This window comes from Mirounga angustirostris, unplaced genomic scaffold (assembly GCF_029215605.1).
Source record: "Mirounga angustirostris isolate CCGP_5_RB_7025 unplaced genomic scaffold, mMirAng1.0.hap1 SCAF_10, whole genome shotgun sequence".
Taxonomy (NCBI): domain Eukaryota; kingdom Metazoa; phylum Chordata; class Mammalia; order Carnivora; family Phocidae; genus Mirounga; species Mirounga angustirostris.
In genome coordinates this window covers 87,180,716-87,196,389 of record NW_026991718.1, presented here as the reverse complement: position 1 = coordinate 87,196,389, position 15,674 = coordinate 87,180,716, and the positions used below count along the sequence as shown (strand labels likewise).

Genomic DNA, 15,674 nt, shown 5'->3' with positions numbered 1-15,674 from the left:
GCCAGCTTCCCTGCTCCATTACCTGGGAGCTCTGCTGCACTCAGGCACCCCCGATCTTTCTGTGACCCTGAGGGTCCTGAGACCACACTGTCCCGTGAGGGTTCCATCCCCCGCTTAGCCACCGGAGTGACGTCCCTCAGTGGAGCAGACTTTTAAAAGTTCTGATTTTGTGCTCCCTGGCTCTATCACTTGCCAGAAGCGGCCTACGGAGGCCCCTCCCCTGCCGTCTATCCTCCCGAATATCGCCTCAGATTCACTTCTCCGCACGTCCTACCTTCCAGAAAGTGGTCGCTTTTCTGTTCAGAGAGTTGTTGCTATTCTTTTCTTCGATTTCCTGTTGAGTTTGTAGGTGTTCAGAATGGTTTGATCCCTATCCAGCTGAATTCCTGAGAGGAGATGAAATCCAGGTCTCCTACTCCTCTGCCATCTTGCTCCACCCCCCCAAAGAATATTTTTTAATAGCCATCTTCAACTGTGTCCAGGCTAGAGTTCATGTTACCTATAGAGATTTTGTATTTAAATAAATATATTTTATTTCCATCTTCAACTGTGTCCAGGCTAGAGTTCATGTTACCTATAGAGATTTTGTATTTAAATAAATATATTTTTCCCTCTCCAAAACTTCAAGTTGGTTCTTTTTCATATCCATCAGTTTCTGATTCATAGCTATCCATCCAATTTTTCTCCTTTATAACACCCTGTTTTTTCTTTCTTTTTGGGGGGAGGGGGAGAGTAGATGTTATTCTTTCTTTTCCCTTTTAGAGGATTTTTTATTTTCATTTATTTTTATTTTTTAACTAGGCCCCATGCCCAATGTGGGGCTTGAACTCACGACCCCAGGATTAAGAGTCAGATGCTCTACTGACTGAGCCAGCCAGGCACCCTTACAGGATCTTAAATATACTGATAGCAAAGACTTTTTCAGATTTTTCTCCCATTTCTTCAGTTTATTGGCTATCTTTTATGCATTAGTGTTTCCCTTGTGCTTTGAGATTTCCGTGTGCAAGCTCCTTTTGAGCATGACTGTCTCATTGCTATTGTATCCTTAGTCATTGTTTCTGCATGGTCCTCTGGGACCTCCTCTCAGAACCAGGTGTAACTGGATGGTTTGGGCTCTGGTCCTCAGGCCAGAGCCAAACTCAGCTCCATGCCAAGGTGGCATTCTCTATCCTCTCCCATACCCTAGAGAGCAGCTCAGTATTAACCATTCCCCGAGAATGGAAGAGACTGCAGCTGTTCAAACCATTGCACTTGGCTCTGGTCCTTTGATACTCACCAGAGACTTCCTGTCCATTTTCTCTTGCAGGAGTTGAAAGTCGGCCAACAATGCCTGCTTTTCATTCCAGTAAGCCAATGCTTCAACCCCACTTGCTATTGTGTGTTCCATTTTGTTTAGATCTATACAGTTGACTTTTTAAAAATTTAAAAACAAAGAAACCTCTTTGTGTTTAAAACAGAGAGAATGGGGGATTTCCACATGAACTTACTATCCCATACTACCCAGGAGTCTTTGACTCACTTCTCAGTCTACTGAAATATGGTTTATCACTTTCATTCCATCGAACATTATCTGAATAAGATCAACTATGACTCCACCTGTCAGCAAATTTAATGGGCATGTTTCTGTTTTCAGAAAGAGTATCCACTGCTTATCACCAATATCACACGGACTTGATTACTGTAGCCTAAATGGCTTGAAATCAGTGTTAGCCTTCCAATTTGTTGGTTTTTTTTCAAGGCTGTTTTGGGTATTCTAGGTTCTTTGCATGCCTATATGAATTTGAGAAACAGATTACTAATCTCTCCAAAAACTTTGAGTGGGATTGTGATTGGTATTCCATTGAATCTATAGGTCAAATTTTTTGGAAATATTAAGTCTTCTCACATGAATAAAATATATTGCTCTACTTCAGTCTTATTCAATTTCTCTTAGTAATATTTGATAATTTTCAGTGGACAGGTCTTTTTTTTTTTTAAGATTTTATTTATTTGTTAACAGAGAGAGAGACAGCAAGAGAGGGAACACAAGCAGGGAGAATGGGAGAGGGAGAAGCAGGCTTCCTGCTGAGCAGGGAGCCAGATGTGGGACTCGATCCCAGGACCCTGGGATCATGACCTGAGCCGAAGGCAGATGCTTAACGGCTGAGCCACCCAGGCGCCCTGGACAAGTCTTCCTCTTCTTTTATCAGATATATCCCTAAATAATTTATATTTTTTATGTTATTAAAATTGCCATCATTTTTTAAAACATCAATTTTCAATTATTCACTGCTAATATGTAAAAATACAGTTGATTTTTGTATATTAATCTTGGATCCTCAACCTTGCTGAACTCATTTATTAGCTGTAAAGAAAGCTCTTTGTGTGAGTGTGGATTCCCCAGGGTTTTCTATATTCAAGATCATGTTACCTGCAAATAGACATAATTTTACTCCCTCCTTTCCAATCTGCACGCTTTTTATATTTTTTTCTTGACTAACTGCTCTGGCTAGAACTTACAGTACAATATAGAATATAAGTGGCAAGAGTGGATATCCCTGTTTAATCCTGATCTCAGGGGAAAGCTTTCAGTCTCTCACTATTAAGTCTGAGGTTAAAAAAAAAAAAAAAAGTCTGAGGTTAGCTGTGGTTTCATGGATGCCTTTTGTCAGGCTGAGCAGCTCACTTCTATTTTCTCATTTTCTGACAGTTTTTAATCAGGAATGTGTGTTGGATTTTGTAAAAAATTTTTTTTTCCACATCTTTTGAATTGATATTATTTTTATTCTTCAGTTTGTTAATACAGTAAATTATATTGACTGTTAAATGTAAGTCAAACCTTGGGCGCCCTCTGTTTGTGTTCCTGCTCTCGCTATCTCTCTCTCTGTCAAATAAATAAATAAAATCTTTAAAATAAACAAATAAATAAATATAAGTCAAACCTTGAATTCCTAGGGGAAACTCTACTTGGTCATGATGTTATTATCATTTTTATTTATTGCTGTAATTGAGTGCTAAAATTTTGTTTAGAGTTTTTACATCTATGTTTATGAGTGATACTTGTCTGTAGTTTTATTTTCTTTCAGTGCCTTTGTCTGGTTTAGGTATGAGGATAAAGTTAGCCTTATAGAAAGAGTTAGGAAATATTCTCCCTTCTTTTAAATTTTCTGGAAGAGTTTCAATGGAATTGTTGTATTTTTTCCCTTAACCATTAGGTATAATTTAACAACAAAGCCACTCAGGCCTGGAGATTTCTTTGTGGAAAGCTTTTAACTAGTTCAATTTCAATTTTAATAGACATAGGCCTATTCAGGTTATTTATTGTTTCTTAAGTTTATTAATTTCTGTTTTTAAATAAATTTATGTTTTGTCTAACTTACTGAGTTTATTGGCATTTTCTATAGTACTTTATTATTCTGTAAAATCTGAAGTAAATTAATAATCCCTTATTATTCTGTAAAATCTATTATTCCTGGTATTGATAATTTGTGTATTCTCTCCGTATTCTTTATCTCTCTGGCTAGATGCTTACCAATTTTATTACTGATCTTTTCAATGAACTAAATTTTGGTTTCATTGATTTTCTCTATTGTTTTTCTGTTTTCTATTTCATTTATTTCTGCACTGACTTTTTTCAGCTTCTTTTATGGTTCCTTTGCTCTTTTTATTCTAGTTTTTTAAAGTAAAACTGAGCTGACTAGATTTGAGATCTTTTCTTCCCTAACATCGGTGTTTAGTGCTATAAATTTCCCCGTAAGTACTGCTTAAGTGGCATCCCACAAATTTTGATATGCTGTATTTTCATTTTCATTCAGTTCAAAATGCTTTCTAAAATCACTTTTGATTTCTTTTTTCATCCAAGGGTTTCTTTTAAGTGTGTGTGCCATTTAGTTTCAAATATTTGGGGATATCTCTGTATTATTAATTTCTAATTCATCTGTATTTTAGTCAGGGAATGTAATTTGTGAGACTTGAATCCCTTTACATTTATTGAGATTTAAATATTATGGCCCCAAATGTGGTTTATGTTGGTAAATGTTCTTTGTTCACTTGAAAAGGATGTGTATTTTGCTGTTGGTGTAGCGCTCCATAAATGTCAATTAGGTCAAATCAGTTATAGCTTGCTAAAATGTTCTGTGTTCTTACCAATAGTCTGTCTATTTGTTCTGTCAATTATTGGGAGAATTATTGAAATCTCTGACTATAATTGTGGATTAGTCTATTTATTTCTCCTTGCAGCTCTACCAGTAATTGCTTATATATTTTGAAGTTTGGTTATTTGGGCATAAATATTTAGTCCTCTTGATGAACTGACCCCTTTATTATTATGAAATTGCCATTTATATAGTAATAATATTCTTTGTTCTAAATTCTACTCTGATATTAATATAACCATTTCAGATTTCATTTTAGTAGCATTAGCATGGTACATTTGATCCTCATTATCCATAGATTCTATATGTGCAAGGTCACCTACTAGCTACAATTGATTTGTAATCCCCAAATCAATACCTGTGTTGCTTGAAAGTCATTCACAGACATACTCATACTAACACAAAATTGGAGTCACTGACACATTTTCCCAGCTGAGGTGCAACAAGATGATGCTCTTCCTTCTTGTTGAAGCTCATACAGAGATGCTGAGGGACAGAGATGGGAGGGGGTAGGGCAGTGCAATGCAAGATGCTCCAGCTCTGGGACTGACTGGACAGGTGTGAATCCTGTTTGTCACCTGTTAGTAGGGTGGCCTTGGGCAGTCACTTCTGAACCTTAGTTTCTCTTTTGTAAAATAAATAGAATCTACCAGAATGACTTATTTTTAGTATTTAAGATTATAATCTCTGTGAGACACTCACACATGCATGTATTTCACTTAGGAGCAATAGTTTAGTATTCACTAATATAGTGTCCATGGAAACTTTATACAGCATAGCTACTGTGAATAATGAGAATCAACTGTATATCTTGATCCTCTTTTTGCTTTTTTACTTATTCGTGTTTTTATATTTAAAGTCTTAAAATGTTTCCTGTTCACAGCATATGGTTAGGTTTTGTCTTTTTTTTTTAAATAGTACTTGACAATCTCTGCATTCTATTTAAAGTTGTTTAGACCATTTATATTTATTTTTATGACCAGGTTTAACCTACACTTTACTATATGTTTACTATTTTACCCATGCATTCTTTGTCTCCTTTCCTCTCTTTTTATGCCTTCTTTTGGATTAATTAGAAATTTTTGTAATTCCATTTTACCTCCTCTGTCAGCTTATTTGCTGTAACTGTTTTGATATTGAGTGCTTGCTTATGTCTTTATCATAGTCTACCTACAAGTGATTCCATAACTCTTCACACCTAGTATAAGAACATACTTATAATAGTGTAATAGTATATAATAGTATAGTGTAATAGTATATTTCTCCATTCCCAACCTCCAAATCTACCCCAAATGCTACATTTACCATTATACATTTTACTTTTACATGTATTTTTTAATTTTTTATTGAAATTCACTTTATTTAACATATACTGTATTATTAGTTCCTGGGGTAGAATTTAATGATTCATCAGTTGCATATAACACCTAGTGCTCATTCCATCAAGGGCCCTCCTTAATGCAGTAACCCCTTAACCCAGTTACCACTTCCCCCCCCACCTCCCCTCCAGCAACCCTCAGTTTGTTTCCTAGATTAGCATCTCTTCTGGCTTGCCTCCCTCTCAATTTTCATCTTATTTTATTTTTCCTTCCCTTCCCCTATGTTTATCTGTTTTGTTTCTTAAATTCCACATGAGTGAAATCATATGGTATTTGTCTTTCTCTGACTTACTTATTTCACTTAGCATAATACCTTCTAGTTCCATCCACATCATTGCAAATGGCAAGATTCATTCTTTTTGATGGCTGAGTAATATTCCATTGTGTGTATATGTATGTGTGTGTATACATACATATGTACATATATATGTGAGTATATATATATTTATATATATATTTATATATATACACACCACATCTTCTTTATCCATTCATCTGTCGATGGGCATCTGGACTCTTTCTATATTTTGGCTATTGTGGACCTTGCCGCTATAAACATTGGGGTACATGTGTTTTAAATGCCAAACTGCATTGCTTTTATTTTTGTTTAAACAGTTTGTTATAGTTTAAAGATATTTAAATAATAAAAAAAAATTATATATTTATATATGCAGTTACCATTTCTTGTGTCCTTCACTCCCTTTTATATACCCACATTTCCATCTGATATCATTTTCCTTCTTCCTAAAGAATTTTGTTTAACATTTTTCATAATGTGGGTCTATTGGTAATGAAGTCTTTTAGTTTTATTATGTGTGAATGATTATTTTGCTTTCATTTTGAAAGAAACTTTTGCTGGGTATAGAATGCTAACTTGACAGATTTATTTCTTTCAGTACTTCTTTCCATTACTCAACTATTTTCTCACTTAAGTGTTCCTGACAAGAAATATACGATCATCCTTAATTTTTCCTACTTTATGTATCATTTCTTTCCTTATTGCTTTTTAAGATTTTATCACAGATTTTGAACAATTTGATTATAATTTGCCTTGGTGTAGTTTTCCCCGTGTTTCTTGTGCTTGGGGCCCACCAGCTGTCTTTGATCTGTGAGTTTGTAGTTTTCATCAAATGTAGAACAATTTAATTTATTATTTCTCAAATAATTTTTCTATCTCACCTTTCACTCTTCTACTTTGGAGACTCCAATTACACATATACTGGGCAACTTGAAGTTGTCATTGCTCACTGATGCTAATTTTTAAAAGTTCTCTTTTATGTTTGTGTTTCATTTTTCATAGTCCCTATTGCTGTATCTTCAAGTTCACCAATATTTTCTTTAGTAATGTCTAATCTGCCATTAATTCCATCCACTGTATTCTTGATCTCACACACTGTAGTTTCTATTTCTAGAAGTTTGGTTTGGGTCTTTAAAATATCTTCCATGTTTCTACTTAATTTTCTGAGCACATTATAATATATGAGCACATAATAATAAATACAATTATAATATCTGTTTTTACCTCTATCTGCTAATTCTAACATTTGGGTCAGTTCTGACTGACTGGTTTATCTCATCATTGTGGGTCATATTTTCCTTTGTGTGCCTAGGAATTTTTTATTGATATCAGACATTGTTGTTTTTATGTTGTTGAGAGCTGGATATTTTTGCAGTCCTATCAACTCTTGATTTTTGCAGTCCTATCAACTCTTGAGCTCAGTTCTCCGTAACAGTTAAATGAATTGGAAACAGTTTGATCTTTTTGAGTTTGTTTTTAAGACGAGTTGGGTGGGACTAGAACAGTGGTTAGTCTAGGGACTGAGGCAAAGCCCTTCTGCATAGACTACTCAATGTTCTGTGAACAGTTTTTTTCATCTGGCTGGTGGAATGGGTACTATTTCCAGCTCTTTGTGAATGCTGGGCACTGACAGCACTGATCCTTTTCCTCATAGTTTCCCTGGCTTTGCACAGTTTCCTCACATGCATATGCTGATTACTTCTCAGTATACTACTCAAGAGGACACCCTGCATACTCTGGGGTTTTCTTTCTGTGCAGTCCTCTCCTCTCTAGGTTCTGTCCTTCAAATTCCAGCCACTTCGGTCATCCAGACTCTCACTCCACATCCTCACATCAGGAAGCCCGCTGTGCTCCACTTTGTTACCCCTCCCTGTGCCACAGTCTGGAACCTCCCTCCAGGCAGTAAGCTGGGGCTCACCTCATCATTTCCTATTCTCATGGATCACTGTCCTTGGTTTTCTAATGTTTGGCATCTTGCAAACTGTTATTCTTGTAAATTGCTTCTGGTGGGATGATAAATCCTGTCCTCATTACTTTAGGTTGGTCATAAGCAGAAGCCTGGCTTTATTCTTTAGATACAAAAATCCAATTGTATCTATTATTTAAAACCCTCTGATGTGTCCCTTAGGATAATAAGTCAAAATTGCACAACACGGTCTAAAGGAACCTCCATGATCTTTCCCTATTTCCCTTTCAGCTTTGCCAGTGCCATTCATCCTCTCCTTTCTTTGTCCTTCCACCCTGACTTCATCTAAGAGTTTTCAAGTTCACCAGTCCTCTGCCAGCTTCAGAGCTTGCCCCATGCTTCCACCCTCACCTCACCCCCTGCTGCATGCCAGCCTTAAGACCTAAAATTAAATTTTGCCTCTGCAGAAAAATTGTCACCAACACCCTGGTCTTCTCCTTCCATGCCTTTCAGTCACATCAAAATAAATAAAGTTACCCAAAACAGAAACTGGTATTTCTCATTGCCACATTCTTTGTCCTTGCTAGTCCCTCTACTAGAACTCTCTTTGTGCTTTGTCTGCTCAGATAGTTCCTATTTGTACTTTAAGAATCAAGGCAGGATCACCACCTCTTGAAAATTTTCCACTCTCATTTTCCTTCCCAATCTGTTACATATCTCTCCTCCATGCTTTCTTATTACCCTCCACTATAGTGCTTTTCAAACTCTATTGCAAGAATTTGTTTTCTTGTCGCTCTCTTTAACTGGGTGTAGAACTGGGGTTTATGTGGATCTTCTCTGCATTTCCAGAGCCTAGCAGAGTATCTACCTCTTTTTCAGTGCTTTTTTTTTTTCTTTTCTGATGAATAAATGGCTGTACAAGGCTCTTGCCCCTGCTAAACACTGATATGAGGATGTGTGATCACTGGCACTTTACAGGGAGAGCTCTGCCCTTGGAAAAAGGAGTTACATTAATCAAGCAGAACAAATCATATTGGATGCTGTGGCCAATGCAATTAAGCCTTTGTCAAACTGCCTGACTTTGGCTCAAGATGAGAACACTGATGAAATGCCTCTCAGCTGCCTGGGTTGGGGTCTGCTGAAATGGGCAATTACTGCAGTGAACAATCCATTACTTGTACTGTCAACAGTGTGTTTTTTCTCTCTAAATGCAGAATGAAGTGGAAAATGCTATGGGAACTCAATGGCATTTAATTTACTGATATGATGTGGTAGGAGCCATTCTTTAACTTGACTGTGACAGCAAGAGTGTGGGGACAAGCATGAGGTTGGAATGCATTGGGAAAGCTGTTTTAAACATCCTGTGCCTTGCTCCTCCCATATGTAAAATTAGACTGATGGAAGAGAATGCTTGTCACACCATGGTGGTTACTATGGTGATCAATGACTGAGATGCAATGTTGTACTGCCCCTAGCCATGCCAATTTCTTTCACTTCTGCTTGTTATTCCATAGAGGGAGAAATGACTGGCAGGTCTCATTTTCTTCTTTGAGCTGGTAAAGTTGTTAGCAGGGCATAGCTTAGAAAGGCCATCATATTGGCATTTTGTGCAGATAACCCAGGGCTACTATGCTGGGATATTCACTCTCAGTGAGGACCTGGGCTGCCCAAACTCTCCATACCATGGTGCACATAGAAACGTGTGTGTGGCACACTGGGGTGAATGGATGAGATGTTTATAGCCAGAAGGGACCCAACCTGGGACTTTAGCTGCCCCAGGTCCTGCATGGGTGTTCCAAGGGTCAATGAGGTCAGGATCTTGGGTACTTCTGACCCAGTCATGGAAAACCAGTCAGGAAGCCCTGCTGTGGGTTCACTCAATCACTTGGCCATATAGTGGCTGTATGTCTAGCTAGAGGCTTACCAATAAACACCATCAGATGAACTTAAGCCATGTTACAAGCATGGCTCATTGGGAGGTAATTGTTGGGGGCAAGATGGCTGGCACCAGATAATATTATTGCAGAACTCTTGTAGTATAAAGACAACTAGTTCTTCCCTGTGGGCCAGAGATGCAAAAACAGAACTCATTCTTGGCAAATGTAAGCAAAACAGACATCTATGAAAGCCCATTAGGCACTTACAGAGTCTTTGGGATGGCACAGTCTTGGAGACTCTATAACCAAGACAGTGCCAAGCCCACCCATGGAGCCTCTTTGGTGCAGATCCCACTGCTGCAGGGAATGGACACTATCCAGAATGAAGCTGGACAGTGGACACCAGATATGTACCTTGTACATACTGATGACTGGGCACTGGAGACCAGAAGTCCACCCTGCACCCACTGATGACTGGCACCAGACACCAGATGTCCACCCTGCTGCCCCTGAAAAGCTGGATGTTTTCACCACTACCTTCTCTCAAAAGGGATCCACACGGCCCCTCATGCAGGCATGTCTGTTCCCAGCATCTAGGTCATGTGTTTGCACTTATCTATAAGGTGAGCTGGACCAGCAGGATCAGCCTTCTACCATGGTGAGGCGGGATTGACACACAGGATGCGAGCCCCAGGGAAGGACAGGGATCCAAATCAGTGCATGGGCCACAGGATGACTAGCACCCATTGCACTTTGCAAAGCCATATATCATTGTCTTCCACCATAAACCCGTCCCTTCTTGTTTCTTCTAGGCTGGGGATGCCATTATCCTTCTCCCAGTCACTGGTCCAGAAACCTGGCAACTGGACATGGTTCCTTGCTCTCCCCGAGCATTAGCCCATTTCCAAGTCATTACCATTCTTCCTCCTAAATCTTGTTATTTGTCTCAATTCTGCAGCCCCACTTATTGGGTCTGGGCACTTTGTGACCTCTCCCCTGGGGAGAGCAGTACCTCTCTAGGGGCTCCCAGGTTCAGGCTGCCCCAGCAACTCATCCTCCCTACTGTGCCTGGTGATAAATTTGGTAAAGTGCTGTCCCTCTTGTGTAAAATCCCTTGGTGGTTCCCCATTGCTTTCATGAGAGAATTCAACCCCCTAGATCCTTCGGTAATAATTTATTTTTACTTTTTGCACTCTCGTGCACTGAGTACTCCAGTGATACTCATTGTATCCAGCTACACGTACTGAATACACACTAGATACGCTATACTAGTGTTGAGTGTTACTTTGCTGCTTAGTCTGGGATCAACCTCCTCTGAGGAGCCTTTCCCAGTCCCCCACAGGCCAAATGCCCACATTGGACCTCCTCCACCAGCACCCAACGCCTTCCTGCCTGGCAGCATGCCTCCCGCCAGTGTGTGGGAGCTGAGAGCAGGAAATGGGGTCCCACACTGGACCTCCTCCACCAGCACCCAACGCCTTCCTGCCTGGCAGCATGCCTCCCGCCAGTGTGTGGGAGCTGAGAGCAGGAAATGGGGTCCTGTTTTATCAGTGGGCATGCTGACTGAAGTGGTCCTCTAAAACACTCAGGGTGGTTCATGTCACACTCAGGGACACCTGAATGGTCTCAGCAGTCCTTGCTGCTGCATGCAAACCCGACCGGCACCAGCATGGGAATGTGCAGGCCAATTTCCCCAACAAGTGAACAGGTGGGCAGCCCTCTCCCACCCTTTTGTCCCATTAGCCGCAACTTGGGAGAAAATATGGCCCCTGCTGTGCTAAGTATTATCTCGACTTTTCACACTTGAGAAGGTGCCTTCTGGAGCACTTCTAATGGACCATCTCCTGGCTGGCTAGATTCTAAAAAATCGTGTATTTTATTGCTCCAGAGAATTGACATTTTTTGTCCTTTAAGTCTTACTTTGAGGAGAAGATAGATGATTTCTGAGAGAGTAAGGTTGAGGTTGGAGCTGGAATTCTAACATTTAGAAACTGAGAGTCACACCCCACTGTCCTGGGTAGCTACACAGCACAGTGACTTTGTTGTTGGTGCCACGGTTTGGGAAGGCAACTGGTGTGGGCTCCCAGGGGCACTACGAGCCACGCTTCAGCAGTTCCTAATGGCTCAGGCCTAAGCTTCCAAGCCAGATATGTTGACCTTCTTTATGCCTGTAAGATCCACCCTGTAATTTCTCTTCATCTCACACTGTCCTGGGATCAACTGGCTTTTCCTTAAACTATGTCAGCCTGGCTATTGATAAAGCTGGCATAAAGGTGAAGGGTCAATGACCATCATTGCTTCTAGCTTCAAAGCGCTCCAGAGAAGGAGCACTCTGGCTCCATCCGGGGAGAAGCTGCCTAGCTGGGAAGGCCCCGAGGGCCCAGCACGTGGAAGGCCTGTGGGGCTGGCCCAGACCCCGGTGCAAGTGTTAATCCTATGAGTCCATGCAGTCCTCTTGCTACAGTGAAGTGTATCAATATTTGTAAATTCTCTAATCCATTTCAGTTGCCAGGACAGGGTAATATAAGTCAATACATTTCTTGGAGATTAGCAGAAGCTTATGATCATAATAAGCAAACACAACTTGCCCCATCTTGGACTGCTTGAAGCCTGGGTTGTAATGTTTCTCACAAGAACCCCTTGTCAAATTGTCCTACTGAGTGAGTCCTCAGGGGTGGCACATACCTGTGGGGACAGTGCCCCGGGCTTGGCTGGTGGCTGGCTGGGCTGTGTGCCGCAGGCAACTGCTCATCGGGGGAGAAGCTGCCTGGTGCTGGGCCTGGGGGATGGTGAGGGGAAGGGCCGGCCTTGTGGCAGTGGCTGGGCTGCTCAGACTTCCACCACCTGGGTGGATGGTTGTGGCCATCCCTTTGGCCAGCGGAGACCCTCCAACGACATTATTCCGGGGTGGCCCAGCCCCTCCTATAGGAGCCCTGAGGAAATAAAACAGAATCAGTCAGGTGAGGTCACAGATGAAACCACACAGTACAGGCCATTAATAAAGGCCCACTCTTACCTCCCAACTCTGAGAGATGAAGGCCACACAGTCCAGGGCACAAATACTAAAAGAATGCCAAGATAATCCTGTAGGCAAATGATGACCTGAGCTCAAGCTTGGCAGTGGAGCACCCTTTATAAAACCTTCATGGGGGCTAACTTTCAATGTAAATAGTTAAGAAACAACAGAAGAACCCTAAGAATCAATATCAATCAAATATTTTGTACCAGAGCTACTGCCCTGATTCGGTCTAATATGCAGCTGTGTCCGTCCCCACACACATCCAGAAAGAGTGGATGACTCAGCCACATCCCACGAGGCTTGGACATATCTGGCACATGGTGGGAAGCCATGGCAAGGACCCATGCCCCTCGGGACACAGCCGCCTTCTCGTTTCTGCCGGCTTCTGGGAAAGGGCCTCTGGGAAACGGTCCTTCTGAGGGATGTCAGGGAACTTGCAGTGTCATACCAGAAATAGACGTCCTTTCACCCCAAGTTTCCAGATGAAAACAGTTTCCAGTGTTTAAGAAATATGAGAACACAGCAACTCTGAAAATGGGCTGTAGCCCTTTGACCCCCGTGTACTTGCACCAAACTCATGCACTGGTGGTGAGTGTACACGATACGGCAGAATCTGGGGGCTCGGAAGTTTCTGTGGGTTCAGTTTCAGGGATCAAATATCTGCCATTTGTCCAAGAGCTGGGTCAAGTCCCCTTCTGTCCCCTCAGAATCTTGGTCATGAGACACCAGAAGCCACGTGAGGGTGAGAGCAGGCACTGCCAGGTCCATCGCCAGGTCAGGGAGCTCCCACCCCATGTGGCTCGGTACCGCGGACCAGGACTTTAGCCAGGGATGGGCTGTGCCCCACTAAGTCAGGGTTTCTGAAGAACCGCCGTGGGAAGAGGGCCTCCTGGAAAAGGACTCAGCTGTCCAGGGACCATAGGCAGAGCCCCTAGAGCTGCCCTGAAATTCACCTCTAGCAAGGAGGAACTCTGTCAGTGGGCCAGAATATTCAAAACCATGAATATTTTAAAAGATTTATTTATTTGAGAGAGAGAGAACGAGTGGAAGGGGCAGAGGGAGAGGAAGAGAGAATCTCAAACAGACTCTGCACCAAGTGTGGAACCTGACATGGGGCTCGAACTCACGACCCTGAGATCATGACCTGAGCCGAAACCAAGAGTTGGACGCTCAAATGACTGCACCACCCAGGTGCCCATGAATTTTTTTTAAAAAATCACATCTGCTACCTATTGAACTCACTTTTACCCTAAGAAAAAATTTTTAAAACTTGAATAAAGTGGGCTCACAAATTATGGGCCTTTCCAGGAAGGGCCCGATGACATACAAGCAAGCCCATATCATGGCCAGCACCACTCCTCTGGGTGCTTTGAAAAGTATGAATCAGTGTAGCCAACAGTGCAAGGTCTAGGCATTATTTAATTGTTTTCCTGTCAGTCTTGTCCCAGGGAGAGCAGAAACCCAGGGGCCATGTCTTCAGTTGATGTGCTTGTGCTTCAGGTAACCCAGAGCTGTGCCCATGACAGGTTTCCACGGGTGAGACTGACAAATAAAATCAACAGTGGACCCCTCATCTTAGTGGGAAATTCTCAGATAACTCCAGACAACTTCTTGAGCAAATTTTTTAGATTGTATTTTCTGTTTTATAAAAATGATACAACAGGAAATTTGCAAAAAATAGGAAAGCACAAGGAAGAAGAAAATTTTTAATTACTCCTAATGCCGTCACTCAGGAACAATTGTTAGCTTTTGAGAATGTATGTTTTTCCTTTGCATGTATGCATACGTGTGTTTTATGCATAGCAGGTTTATGTGTGTCACACACACACACCAGCTGTACTCAATTGGACGCACCGGCATGGGTACATGTGCACACACACATCTCACTTCGTGATCTTCCACCCCCACTTGGTGCTGTTGCCCTGACTCCAGCTCATTCTCCTCCCATCTTGTCCCCTCACAGCCAGAGTCTGCTGAGGGAATGACAAGCAAAACCTAATTCAGAAGGGGAAAAGCTTGCCATGTGGAACCCTCGCCCAAGGGGAGCTCTGAGCTCACGCGGCAAAAGCCTGTGGGCAGGGGAACCCTTGTGACTTCTGGACTGTGTGTTTTTGGCTTTGCTCAGACCACAGCATGATCTCCAGGCAGTAACCAGCAACAGGGGAACATGGGGAATGTGCTCCTCCTCTCCTGGGCAGTGACACCAGCCTCACCTGGAGACGGGTGTCACGTAGTTTCCTGGGAACACCCCAGACAGCCCAGTCCTCAGGGACGTCCCCTTGAACCAGCCATCCTGACACTTCTCTAGGACCCGGTACATCTCGCCTTTCCGCAGCTCCAGTTCATCGTTCTTCTGGGGCTTGTAAGCATAGAGCGCCAGGTACCTATGGGAAGAAGAGGAGGGCCAAGGATAAATGATGGCTGGCAGAGGTGGGCATATGCCATCTGGCATCACCTATATCACAGGTGGGCTCATCTTTGGATGAGCTGAGCCGAAACCAAGAGTCGGACACTCAAATGACTGCACCACCCAGGTGCCCCATGAATTTTTTTTAAAAAATCACATCTGCTGATGTGGAGTAGCTGATGCCTACAGGGCTTGTGCATACCGTGCCTGACCTATTTTCATGATACATCACTGCGGTGGTGCAGGGAAGAGAGAGAACCCAGCACTGTGATCGCCCACCTAGAGAACCAGGTCCTGAGAGGTATATGTGGGGTGGGGTGGGGGAGGGGAGACAGACCTCTACCTTTTGCTCCTGGAGTCCAGGTCATTCCACAGCCCTGCGCTGGCTGACCCGGGCAAGCAGGCACCCACCCGTCCGACAGCTCAGAGAGCCTATGTGACTCATCCAAGGTCCTGGAGGATGGGCCAGAACTAGATCACAGGTCTTTGGGCCCCACCATCTAAAGCCTGATGCTCTGAGCCAGAGAAAACTCTAGGGAAAACCAAAAATGAACCAGGCATGTTTTGGGCTGGATTTTCCTCGTTTCATCTAACTAGGCCTTGGCTTACCTGCCTGTTTCATTGAATCAGTCTGAGCTGGAGGATACCCCAAAGG

At 42.2% G+C, this 15,674-nt stretch overlaps 1 protein-coding gene across 4 annotated transcripts in view; it reads right to left on the bottom strand.

The window, feature by feature from the left end:
* SH3RF3 (SH3 domain containing ring finger 3) overlaps positions 1-15,674 on the bottom strand; it is a 394,367-nt gene that overhangs the window by 79,150 nt on the left and 299,543 nt on the right. For 3 of the 4 annotated variants that reach the window (XR_010405756.1, XM_064572700.1, XM_064572699.1), the window contains exons 6-7: positions 14,826-14,996; positions 12,279-12,526 (exon numbers count right to left, since the gene is read on the bottom strand). Coding sequence is in view for 3 of the 4 variants with exons in the window: in XM_064572700.1 (XP_064428770.1) it covers positions 12,279-12,526; positions 14,826-14,996 (419 nt within the window). In the remaining variant the exon portion in view is untranslated. The remainder of the gene's footprint in view (positions 1-12,278; positions 12,527-14,825; positions 14,997-15,674) is intronic. The other variant, XM_064572701.1, reaches the window with a different exon arrangement.